Here is a 12,802-nt window from a genome sequence, read left to right on the forward strand (position 1 = left end):
GTACCTTATCCCTTTTTTTGAAGAAGAAAAACTAAATTTACTACTGGAGTACAAGAGCACACAAAATAGGAGCACGAGTAGACCACACGGCCCATCGAACCTGCTCCACCATTCAATATGATCATGGTTGACCTTGGGTTTCAACTCTATTTCCCCATCTGCTCCCCATATCCCTTAATTCCCTGAGAGGCCAAATATCTGTCTATCCCAGCCTTAAATGTATTCAACGATGGAACATCCACACCTCTCTGGGATGGAGAATTCTAAAGATTCACAACCTTTTGAGTGAAGAAATTTCTCCACATCTCAGTCCTAAATGATCGGCCCCTTGTCCTGAAACTGTGCCCACGTACTTTAAATTTCAAGACCAGCGGAAACAATCTCTCAAGTGTTCACTCTATCAAGCCCCTTCAGAATCTTGTATGTTTCAATGAGATTGCCTCTCATTCTTCTAAGCTCCAGAGAATATAAGCCCAATTTCCTCAGACTCTTAGCGTAGGACAATCCCCTTATCCCAGGGGCCAATTTAGTGAACTTCGTTGGACCACCTCCAATGCAAGTATATCCTTTCTTAAATGTAGAGACCAATAATGCACACGCTACTCTAGATGTGGGCTCACCAGAACCCCGTACGATTGTAACAGAACTTCTTTATCCCTGTACTCCAATCCTCTTGCAATAAAGGCCAACATGCCAATTATATAGAAAACCCTGCTAATTACTGTACACTAAATAAGAATGTAACAACCTCTGATTGTTTTGTGAAATTCCTTATTGCTGTTTATTTAGCACTGCAGCATGAAGAAAGTGCTTTTGAGTAGGAAAGGCTTGAAATTATATTACTCCTTGCATGGCCTCTTGACATCCGAAAACACCTTATAATTAATGAAGTGCTTTTGAAATGTAGTCAAACCCAGGAAACAATTTGCGTTTGCGCAGCAGGGAGCCTGAAAACAGTGAAGTAATAATGATCAGCAATATCTGTTCTTCATTGCTCTTGGTTGAGGGATATATGTTGACCAGAACACTAGAGAAAATTCACATGTTTTTTGAAATAGTGCTATGAAACTTTTATGCTCATGAGAGAGAACAGATAGGCCTCAGTTTAAAGTCTCATCTGAAAGATAGCACCTCCAACAGAGTCAGCCTAAATTTTGTGATCAGTTGCAGAATCTTCCGTTCTGAATCAAAGTTTGGTGGCAGGCATGGAAGTGGGAGTGATTTCCATGCATGATCCTGTGCTGTTCAGCTCATTACATATGCATCCACAAGGAGCTCGCCAATTCTTGCATCAGGGGCAGGCAGGAAGTTGCCATCCTCACCATTACCTCATGGAGTCGAAGGTCTGGACATCATGTTTAAAGGCACATAGACAGCCATTCTCTCACTGCAAGCCAGGAGCATCAGTCTGGGTTACTTTCAAGATTCTGCTGAGACCAAAATGTCCCAATAGAAGACAACTTGTGGCTGCATGGTTCAGCGAAGCCTCCCCGCATACTATCCTCCAGGCCATCTAGGAAAGGCAGGAAGTGCTGTTTCCCAGGGATGGCAGCAGGAGTTGGTTAAAGCCCTCCTAGCAGCACTAGCAAAACTGCAAGGAACTCAGACCCAGCTCAGTTCTGAAGAAGGGTCATACGGACTCGAAACGCTAACTCTGTCTTTCTCTCCACAGATGCTGTCAGACTTGCTGAGTTTTTACAGCAATTTTTGTTTTTGTTGTTAATGCCTTTCTCTCTTGTCTTGTCTCTAGCCTTTGGTTTACCACATCTTCCCAAATTTATTCCCTTTCCCCCACTATTTAGTTTAAACCCTCTGTACTTTCCTGGTTATGTGACCTCGTTAGAACACTGGTCCCAGCACAGTTCAGGTGTAGACCGTCCCAAACGTACAGATCCCGCTTTCCCCAGTACTGGTGCCAGTGCCCTGCCAACCGGAACCCATTTCTCCCATACCAGTCTTTGAGCCACGCGTTCATTTAATTTGATTTACCCTATGTCAATTTGCATGCAGCTCAGGTAATAAACCTTTTGAGATTCTGCTTGTTGATTTAGTGCCTGGCTCCTTATACTCTCTATGCAGGACTTCTCCTAATTTTACCTATGTCGTTGGTACCTAATTGGACCACGACAGCTGGATCCTCTCCCTCCCACTGCAGGTTCCTCTCCAGCCCTGAGCTAGTCTCCCAAACCCTGGCACTGGGCAGGCAATGCAGCTGTCTGGATTCGTGCTCTTTGCTGTATCAGTATCTATCCCCCTGACCATGCTGTCTCCTATCACTACTACATTGCTCTTTGCTCCCTCCACTTGGATGGCATCCTTCACCATGGAGCCATGGTCAGTCCGCTCATCCACCTTGCAGACCTTCTCCTCATCCACACAGTTAACAAGCACCTCGTACCTGTTGGACAAAGTCAGGGGCTGAGGCTCCTCCACCACTACATGCTGGCTCCCCCTACCTCCAGACTTGCAGTCACATCCTCCTGTCCCTGACAATTGACCAACTCTAAAGTTCTGCCAAACTGAAGGGGAGTGACTGCACCCTGGAACAAAGTGTCCAGGTAACTCTCTCCCTCCCTGATGCCCTGCAATGTCTGCAACTCAGACTCCAGTTCAGCAACGCGAAGCTGAAGTTGCCTAAGCTGCAGACACTTTCTGCAGATATGGTTGTCTGATATTGCAGTGCATTCCACAGATTCCCACGTGCTGTAGTCACGGCACACCACCAGTTCTGCCATTCCTGGCCAACCTTAGTTATGTAATTAGTCAATTAGTTAATAATTTACACAGGTAAAGTAATAGAAAGTTGTACTCACCTAACTTGGACACAAGGACACTCATTGACCCTGGAGTCTGAAAAAAATAGAAAGAGGGGCACCTTTTTGCACCCCTGCACCACGTTGCCACCTGAACCAAATTCCCAACTTCTCACTCTATGTTTCACTCTGGCGTAGTCTTGTGCCCTTTCTACCTCAGACCTGCACTCCGTCGCTCCAGCCATGGATGCAAAGCAGCTGGGGCTAGGCGCAAGGAGGAATGGGGCATCTCGACCTCCCTCCAGGTGCCCCTTTTCCTCAAGGACACAGGAAAGTGCCATTGGGCACCCACAAGGACAAGGAACACCAGCCGTGCACCCGAGGGCTTCAGCCTAGGACACTCAAATGTGTGCCCTGCCACACCACCACCCCTCTACCAGTGACCCCATCGCCTCCAGCAAGTCAGGCTGAGGAGGGTGCACCTACAGCTGAGCAGGAAACCTTTAGCAGCCCTGGGCCCTCTAGGCTTTAGGCCACCAGAAGATGTCCATCGAATTAATTGGAGTCAACATGGCATAGCAGTCAGCAGGCTACCTCCAACTCAGCTGTGGATCTCGGGGCTGTACATAGACATAGGGTGGAATTTGCCGTGCCCGCTAGCAGCGGGCATATTTGGAAGCATGAGCGGACAATATGGAGAGAAGGCCAAAAATTGGTTTCATGACATTGTGCAATCAGTCGTCCTCTCTGCTGGTCAATGGCGGACCGTGTATCCCGCCATCAGACGTTGGGAACTTCATTGTGATACATCTGCATATCATTATAAGCCTAGCTCACCAGAATCACCCCCCATGCTGGAACATCCGAACATCAGCAGGAAAACACACTGGTGCAGAACACACCTTGACAAGTGTGATGTACAGAAGTCGGGACTTACCGCCAGGGCTTTGCTCACATCGCGGACATCCGAGGAGCAGAAGATGCTGGAGCCTGACAGCAACAGGGTCCTGGAGGATCACCCATGGCATGCTGAGTGAATTCTCGTGGACATGGCTCCGCCGCAAAACAGCTCACGGAAGGTGGAAAGTCACTTTTGAGGGTCTGCTCACAACGGATGATGGTCAAGGGGGTGGAGAGGAAGGTCCAGCTGTGTTTGGGAGAGAAAGGTCTTGGATCGACTGGGCAAACAAGGTATGTCGGGGGCGGGTGTGAGGTTGGGAGAGGGGAACGAAGGTGTCAGGGGGTAAGGTTGGGAGGGGGCAGTACGGGGAGAGGTGGGGGTCATTGGGGAGAAGATGGCAACTGGGGAGGTAGGTGTAAGGGGTGGACGATGTAAGGGAAGGAGTTCAGAGGGGGGAAGGAGTCTTGGGGGAGAAAGCAGCCTGGAGAGAGGGAAGGAGTCCGGAGAGGAGAAGAAGCATGGGTTGGGGAAGGAGTCAGGGGGATGGAAGGAGTCCAGGGGAGGAAAGAGTCCAGAGAGGAGAAGGAGTATGGGTTCAGGAAGAAGTAAGGGTGGTGGAAGGAATCAGGAAGGGGGAAGGACTAAGGGGGAGAGGGGATTCTGGGAGCAGGGGAAGAGTTCCAATGCGGGGAGGGGATGTCCAGGTGAATGTGCAAGGGAAGGGTCTGTTGAGTTGATGACTGCCTCCTGGGGAGCGAACTGATGATGGGCGTGGTAGGAGGGCATAGTGAGGCGGTAGGGTGGGAGGGCAAGGGTGCGACGATATTGATAGAAGGGACAGCGAGGGTAATTGGTGGGGACTTGGAGGCAGACACGGAAGCTGGGGGGCCAGGGAGGAGGAGTTTGAGGAGGTTAATGTGGACGGGGGTGGGATTTTCAGGAAGGACGGGAAAGTATACGTTCACCTGGACATCCCTCGAAAGAAAAAGGCTGTGGCTGGAAAGTGACGGTGGGGAGGTGGAAGGTGATGCCAGCAGGGTCAACGGTGATGGGGGGAAGGACATGGGTGACTGGGGGAGGGGAAAAGACAGGGAGCCTCAAGTAAATCTGTAGCAATATCACGCTTGTTAAATCGAAAGTGAACGAGAGTCGTGGTGGGGGAGATCAGGGAGATCATGGGAGTGTGATCAGTGGGTGGGCGGAGATGCAGATCAGCTGAAAAACTGGAAGTGAATCCCTGCAGGCAGCACTGAAAATGCTCAGGATATTGAGGTGAGTGTGATGGAGGATGGATCCGCGTGTGTGTGGGAGAGTGCTTGCATGGGGCTCCGAAAGGCCCTGCCACACACATACTTCTCACTCCAGAAGCACTCATGGGCCGACTGTGTGCAGCTGGACTGCTGGTGGGGAACAATGCAGTGGGAGGACTCACGAAGCCTGTCAATGAAGCTGAAGGACATAATTACACATTATTCAGTGAATGTGAATATATTTTCAGGTTGTAAAGTGACAAAATGTGTAACCCGTGCAACGAACTGTGACCAGAATTTCTTAACTTTTGAAAGCCTTAGACTTCAGGTGCTGCCCTGACATCCGCAGAAGGATACTATGGTTGGCCCTAATATAAAAACAGAAAATGCTGGAAAATCTCAGCAGGTCTGGCAGCATCTGTGCAGAGAGAAACTGAGTTAACGTTCCGAGTCTGTATTACTCTTCTTCAGAAGTGGGTGCCCCAGATGATCCAGAAGTACTTCACGCAGAATTTTGCTTTTATTAATGGCTGGCCCTGTTGCCTCTGATGCCTTCTGTGTGGGTCCTCTGAAGGGCCGAAGCTTTGGGGGCCCTGGCTTGCTTTGGCTGTCCTCCTGTGGGTCAGCTGCTCCCTCTGCAGTGACAGAGGGCGAGATTGAGGGGGTCACAGGCAAAGGGGACTCGGAGGGAGAGGACAGCCTTTGAGATTCCTGAGTGGATGACCCAGGGGTGTCCAGCTGCCACTCCTCCTCCCTTCGGGCACCCGAGGGCCCTGGCCTGACTCTTTGAGAGGAAGGAGTACCTGGGGGGATGTTGAGGTGCCCCATTTCCGTCTCGCGTTGCCACTGCAGGAACTCACCCATGGCTACCGCGATGGAGTGTAGTTCTGCGCGCATCTCCGGGTTCTGCTGGACCAGGGTCTCCATGGCATTCGCCATCCTCATGGGGACCTCCATGCGCGCACATGTGGGCACCTCTTCATCAGAGAGCAGGCGGACACACCCCTCTGACTCGCGTGCCACTCTGTTGAGGACTTCCAACATTCCTGCATGATGTTGCCATACCTTCTGCTGACTCTCCACAATGAGTTGGAAGGCCAAATCCAGAGGTTCATCATATGATTTGACAAATGCCTCTTCCCCTGCAGTCCTCCGAGTGCCAGGGAGCTCGGCTGAACCTGCCTCCTCCTGCCGTGGACACGTGTCTGTGCGGTGACTACCAGATTGTGAACCCGAGCCTTCTCGAGATCTAGGTCCCACCAAGATGTGTGTCTCTGTGATGGTGGAGGGTGTAGGTAAGCGCTGTGATGGGTCTTCCAGGCTGCTTATTTCCAGCTCCTCAATGGAGGAGGTGTCCTCTTGGCTGGAGCTGAGGACCTGGATGGAGCTGAGGGACTGTTTGGCTGAGGGTGTTGGTCGCTTGTCAGAGCTGCCTGTGAACCAAAGTAGAGATAATTCGCGCATAGCAGAAGAGTCAAAAGCAGGAGAGAGAGCACTAACAGTTGCGTTGAGAGAGAAATGATGTTGTGCAGGATCGTCAGGTGGGTGTTTGCCACTGACCTCACCCTCGCCGCAGGCAGGGTCCACGTCCTTACCAGTCAGCACGATGGCACGCCCCTCAAAATGAGTGAGGGGCTAATGTGGGCCACTCCACCCCCATTCTGGGACCTCTCCCTGCTGCTGTTAGCTAGCTTCTCCTGCATGAAAACATATGGAGAAAGTGTGAGCAGGACACATGGCACTGCATGGACTGTTTGTGTGGTGAGCGGATCCATGGATGGGATGACGATATGAGCCTGATGGAGATGTGAGGGTTTGTGTGTGAGAGTTAGTGGTGTCCGTTGAGGTGTGAGATCCTTGTGGATGTGTGATGGGTTTCTGAGTGTGAGAGTTGAGAGTGATGAGAAGTGTGAGTTACCCTGGTGGACGGATGAGACCATTCATCCTCTTGCGGCACTGGGTGGCTGACCTCTTTTGCAGGGTATTGGCGCTGACTGCCACTGCCTCTCATGCTGGATTAATGATGTTGCAGCTCCTCCTGCGGCCAGAGCGGGAGTAGAGGACATCACAGCGGACCTCCACTACGTCCAAAAGGTGATTGAGGGACACATCATTGAACTGGGGGGCTGCAGTCTTTTGCCTTTTAGGACCATGTCTTTTTTGCAGCAGCCCTGGGCTGGTAGCACTGAGGTGTGCGCGCGGCTGCACTTTAAATATGGCGCCGGGCGTGATGAAGCGGCGAGGTGATGGTGTGGCGGGTGAATGAGAGCCCACCCACCATCGAAACAGCGTGTTTCCCAGAAATGCATGATTATTGAGGTGGGATTGGGCTGATACGGCCCGCCATTGCGGCCGGCTGGTAAAAAGTCCTTTTCCCTGCTCGCTACCGCACTTAGTGAAAATCTGGGATAATTCAGCCTATAGTAATAGAAAAAGAAAGATAAAAAAGTTGAGAAGTCACACAGGGGGCCGAATGTACAACCATTGTATATACTTTAGGCACTTGTAAAATATGTTCACTTGCAAAGTTTGGAAACTTCCTGGATTCCATCTTGCTGCTAGTTGCTTCAACGGTCACAGGCATTTAAGGATCTGGAATTTGGCCCCCCATCAGAGTCCAACACTGAACTCCTATAGAGCCATTTCTATGTTTCAAGTCACAGCACAGAAGGAGGCCATTCGGCCCATCTTGTCATTCAGTTCTCTCACATTATCAACATAGTGATTACTCAATAATCCCACAAGTGCATGATTAAGCACCGGCCATCATTTGTAAGTGTGCGGCTTGGGCACACATCATGCAAACCATTACTTGTAGCTCACTACGCTCTGAGCTCTGAAAATGATGCCTATTTCAGAATGTTCAGTGAGGTCATTGCATCTTCTGCTGATGTCAGATGTGGATGGATGCAAGGAGTAGTCAAGCGGAGTTAAACAGGCGGTCTGACTGGCAAGGAACATAGATGCAGTTTCAGGGTTGAAAGAGTGAAGCTCTATATTGCCTTTTTAACAATAGAAAACCAGAGGCTTCCCTGCATGTTTGGAGAAAGCTGTGGTGGGCCCATCAATCATTACTGGCCTTCCTTGGTGATTTGTCATTTTGTGCTAAAATGCAGGTGATGGCTTCAAGTAAGGAGGCAATGGGCAAGTTAGCTGTGACTGCAAGAGGGATTGAGTGTAGGATTAAAGAGGTGTGTGTGCAGTTGACTGAAGCCTTTGTCACATGGAGCTTTGTTTGGCCTGTTCATCTTCCTATCAAGGGCTGCAGTAGCCCTTGCATAAAGGGTTTGCAGCCAAAGTGCATCAGATACCATTGGAGGACCAGGGTTTTAGTCCATGAGTTAAGAGAGAGTAGAATGGGCCTGTGTGCTGGACCGTGCTGAGGACTGAGAGGCTATCCATGTGAAGCATCAGCAGCTCTAACAGGGCTCTGCAGGACCCATGCAGGAAAGATGTTTACCTTGACTGGGGTGTCCACAATGAAGGATCACAGAATGCTAAGGCCATCTAGGACTGAGACTTTAGGGGTCTCTGCAATTGGAGAGTCATAGTGCAGATGAGGCACTCTCAGTGAGTGGACTTCAAAGTAACCACAAAACTTCTTGGCATGGTAAAGATGTCAAGGGATATGGGTATATTATGGACAAGTGGCAATTGGAATTGGGGGGCAGCAACACGATCTCTTCCTTGATCAATCTGCATGGAGGAGCGTTCTCAAGGGGCCAAATGGTGTTTTCATGCTGCTCCTCCCTGTGGACTCACACATCTGGTTCTGCCTGAAAGAGCTCTCTGCAAGGTCTCTCAAGCGTACTCTCGGCTGAGGGAATTGTCCCCCACCCACACAGGGAACGCATAGCGCTTCCTGGCGGATGTCATGCTGGGAGGGCCTTAATTGGCCTGCCCACGTAAAATGGCGGCGTGCCCCTGATCGGAGGCAAGCCCGCATGCACCCGCTCCTGCACTCCCCCCCCCCCCCCCCGCAACGGGGGAAAATTCTTCCCCAGGTTCTGTATTCTTAATTTTGAACAATGTGGTCCCTGGTTGTGTCTGACCGAACAAGGTGCAAACAGCCTGCATATATGCATCAAGTAGGTTATTAAGCAAGATATCACATATACTTAACTAAACACCGTGAAAACTTCTTATCCCTCAAGGCCCAGGCTTCCTTGATAGCTGCTAGCACAGGTGATGCCTTTCTCCTTCTGTCTCTGAAGTAATGTTGAACTGTGTCTCTGAAGAATTACACCACATAAGTGATGGTAAAACTGTGCCAACAAATTCTCTTCAGTTTCAAACTTTTATCCCTAATTCTGACTGTTCCTCTTTCCTTATTAGAAAATAATCCAAACCAGCCGATTTCATTGGTTACGGGTGAGAATTACCTGGAGTCGCCCCACCTCTATAACTAGAGTCATGTAGATTGAAGACAAATGCCCAACCCTTCTTCCCTGGGCCCAGGAGTTACACTCCATTGTGAACAAATTACACATCCTTGTAAATACAAATTTCAGCTGTACTAACTACATCTTCATCAATAGTATAATCTATTGTAAACAATTCACACAAATTATGTTAACCTTTTCCCACAGATACCAAGGCGCAGTTAAGAACAAATGTTAGCAGTAATAATTTCTAGTACAATGTCAGGAAAGATGTTTTTTTAAAATATAGGTGTCCTGTCATAGAGATATGGTTCATAGATCAAGGCAACTAGCAAGCTAAAACCTATTAAAACACATGGCCCTTGTTTAAAGATAAAGTGCCATACTAAGTTTAAGTTGCTGAGTTCAAACCTTTTGCATATTTCTTTAAAGCTGACAAAGAAGCCTTGAATTCCACATAGTGTAATTAAAACAAATAAACTGCCTGTACCTTTTTGGCACCTTTTAAAGCCATTAAATCCATCAAGAACAGTTTCTTACAAACAGCTGCCTTCTTGTTTCCAGACTGTCTTAAATGTTAATGGTTTCACTGGCAGAAATTCAAACTGAACTATTTAAAAAGATAGCTAAGGTGCAATCCTAAAATGTTACTTCAAACCAACATAGAAGCCTAAAAATTAGTAATAGTATCAAAATCTTACACAACCTTAATTGGAAGAAACAGACTGATGACAAACTGTCCAAAACTCTTATCGGGTAAAACTACAGCAACTCACATTTAATGTGTTTGAAGTAGTAAAATGTCCCAAGGTGGTTTTTTTGCACATAATTTGACACTAAACCACATATGGAATATTAGGAAAGGTAAGAAGAAGCTTGATTGAAAAGGTGGGATTTTAAAGAGCGTCTTAAAAGAGGTAGAGAGGTTAAAGGAGGGAATTCCATACCTTAAGGCTTAGCCAGCTGAAGGCACAGCTTCCAAAGATGGAGCAATGAAATTCAGGGATGTGCGAGAGGCTAGAATTGGAGGAGCACAGAGACCCCGGAGGTTTGGAGGGCTGGAAGAGGTTACAGAGATAGGGAGGGGTGAAGCCATGGAGGGATTTGAAAACAAGGATGAGAATTTTAAAATAAAGATGTTGCTGGACCGGGCGCCAATGTGGTTCAGTCCAAACGGGACTCGGTGTGAGCAACACAGAAGTTTTTATAATTATACTAGAAGAAGGGTAGCCAAGGGTAATTTGGACCATTTAAAAAAAAACAGATGAAGGTAACAATAAAATGAAAACGAGGAAGTGGCAGAGTTCTTGAATGATTTGTTTGTGTCTGTCTTCACAGTAAAAGTAGAGGACAACATGGTTGACATTCCAGGGAAATTAACATTGAATCAAGAATTGGAGCTTTCCAATGTTAACATAAGTGAGAAAACATTAGAGAAAAGAAACACTCAAGACTGGTAAATCCCCAGAGCCTGATGGGTTCTAATCCAAGATTTTTAAGGAAGTGGGTGAGGAGGATGCAAATTTTTTAAACTAAATTTTGAAGGAGCTTGATAGGGTGGTCACTGAGAGATTGTTTCCATTGGCCGGGGTATCTAAAATACGGGGGCACAGTCTCAGGATAAGGGGTCGATCATTTAGGATTGAGATAAGGAGAAATTACTTCACTGAAAGGGTTGTCAGTCTTTGGAATTTTCTACACCAGAGGGTTGTGGATGCTCCAATCATCGAATATATTTGGCTGGGATAGACAGATTTTTGGTCTCTTGGGGAGCAGACACGAAAATGGAGTTGAAGCCCAGGATCAGCCGTGATCGTATTGAATGGTGGAGCAGGCTCGATGGGCCATGTGGTCTACTCCTGCTCCTATTTCTTATATTCTTGTGTTCTCAATTTTAGAATTGTCCCTTTAGATTGGAAAATTACAAATGTAAATCCACTGTTTAAGGCCTTTAGGCCTTTGACTTCTGGTATGTGCTTGAAAATGGTCCTGGGCTATTTTCTGGCTCAAAAGCCCTCCAGCTAACGAGAAATGATATTCCTCTTTAAAACGCTTACTGCTACAGGCAAAGCTGTTCATGCACTGTTGAGCCCATTTCACATGGGTGAACAGCATAATTGGTCAGATGGTGGAAAGAGAGTCATTGAATCTGATTTCTGGGACCGATTTAATTATTGTTCTGAATGGTTAACAGGGCTTCCACTGATGAACCAAACAATCTCCAAAATGCCAGTATTTTTACTTGCCATAAAATATACTCGCTGTAAATCAGGCAAGGTGTCCAGACATACAGTTTCACAACTGACAGCATTCCCCGAGAAAGGCTCAACATTGCCAGTGGAATTTTATGAAACTGGGATTATAATGATAACTGAATGCACCTCCTTTCTAACACAAATGATATTGTTTTTGTTTTTTATCAATGGGAGAAAGGATTATGAAGAATAAGCCAATTAATAAGACGAAGCAAAGGTTTCCTGGTACCAAAGAATATAGCCTGCTAGATAAACTGAAGTAGTGACAGAGACAAAATATAACAAGCATGCTTTCCAAAAAACTGTATTTTGCAGTCTTGATACTGTTATTCATGTTTATTTGCTAAAATATACAAAATTATTTACCTACAGAGCAAGGCAAAACTGATTAAAGAGTCGGTATATCCTTTCAATGCAAAAACTGGAATGTGCCATTATTTTTCAAGGTCTATACGTGGTGTAACAATCACAGGCTATAAAGCATACAGCTTCAGGTAATTCTTCTTCCTTCAGTCCATTAAGTCCTCCTTGTTTACAAAATTGAAATGACTGGAACACTATTTTTGAGAGCTGAGTACCATAGTCTGTTTGCTATCAATCTGATCATGTGAAACTACAATGAAGAAGTTCTGTATTGCTGTAACTTATTACATAAGATTTAGGAACAGAAGTAAGCCATACAGCCTCACGAGCCTGCTCCACCATTCAGTAAGATCATCATCAAGCTCAACTCCACTTTCCCATCCTATTCCCATATCCCTTGATTCCCCTAATGCCTAAAAGTCTATTGATCTCTGTCTTGAATAAACTCAATGATGGAGCACCCACAATCCTTTGGTTAAGAGAATTCCAATTCTTTTGAGTGAATACACTTCTCCTCATCCCAGTCCCAAATGGCTGATTCCTCACCCTGCGATTATCTACTCCTGTTCTGGACTCTCCATCCAGGGGAAACAGCTTCTCAGCATCAACCCAGCCAAGCCCCCCTGGAATTTTTATCTGTTTCAAAGCGATTGGCTGGATTTTCATCTTTGAGGCAGGTAGCAGGAGTCGGCAAATTTCCTGGTTTGGCGTGCCCGGCTTGAGAGAAAATGCAAGAAAACACTGGGAATTTCATTCCAGGGTTGTGGGGGAGGGGTGGTGTTTGGTGATTACAGGAGTCAGGCCCGCCATCCAGGAAATAGCTTGGAGGCAGCCACGGGGGCTGTGGGTGCTGAGGCGGGCTGATTAAAAGACCAACTTCAGTGCTCTTGGACTTCAT

At 47.3% G+C, this 12,802-nt stretch overlaps 1 protein-coding gene across 1 annotated transcript in view; it reads left to right on the forward strand.

The window, feature by feature from the left end:
- The window catches only part of ctso (cathepsin O), an 86,812-nt gene that overhangs the window by 35,536 nt on the left and 38,474 nt on the right, over positions 1-12,802 (forward strand). The window contains exon 5 of the mRNA XM_078540670.1: positions 11,914-12,035. Coding sequence (XP_078396796.1) covers positions 11,914-12,035 — 122 coding nt within the window. The remainder of the gene's footprint in view (positions 1-11,913; positions 12,036-12,802) is intronic.

The sequence above is a fragment of the Cetorhinus maximus genome, chromosome 1 (genome assembly GCF_964194155.1).
Source record: "Cetorhinus maximus chromosome 1, sCetMax3.hap1.1, whole genome shotgun sequence".
NCBI classification, from domain to species: Eukaryota; Metazoa; Chordata; class Chondrichthyes; order Lamniformes; family Cetorhinidae; genus Cetorhinus; species Cetorhinus maximus.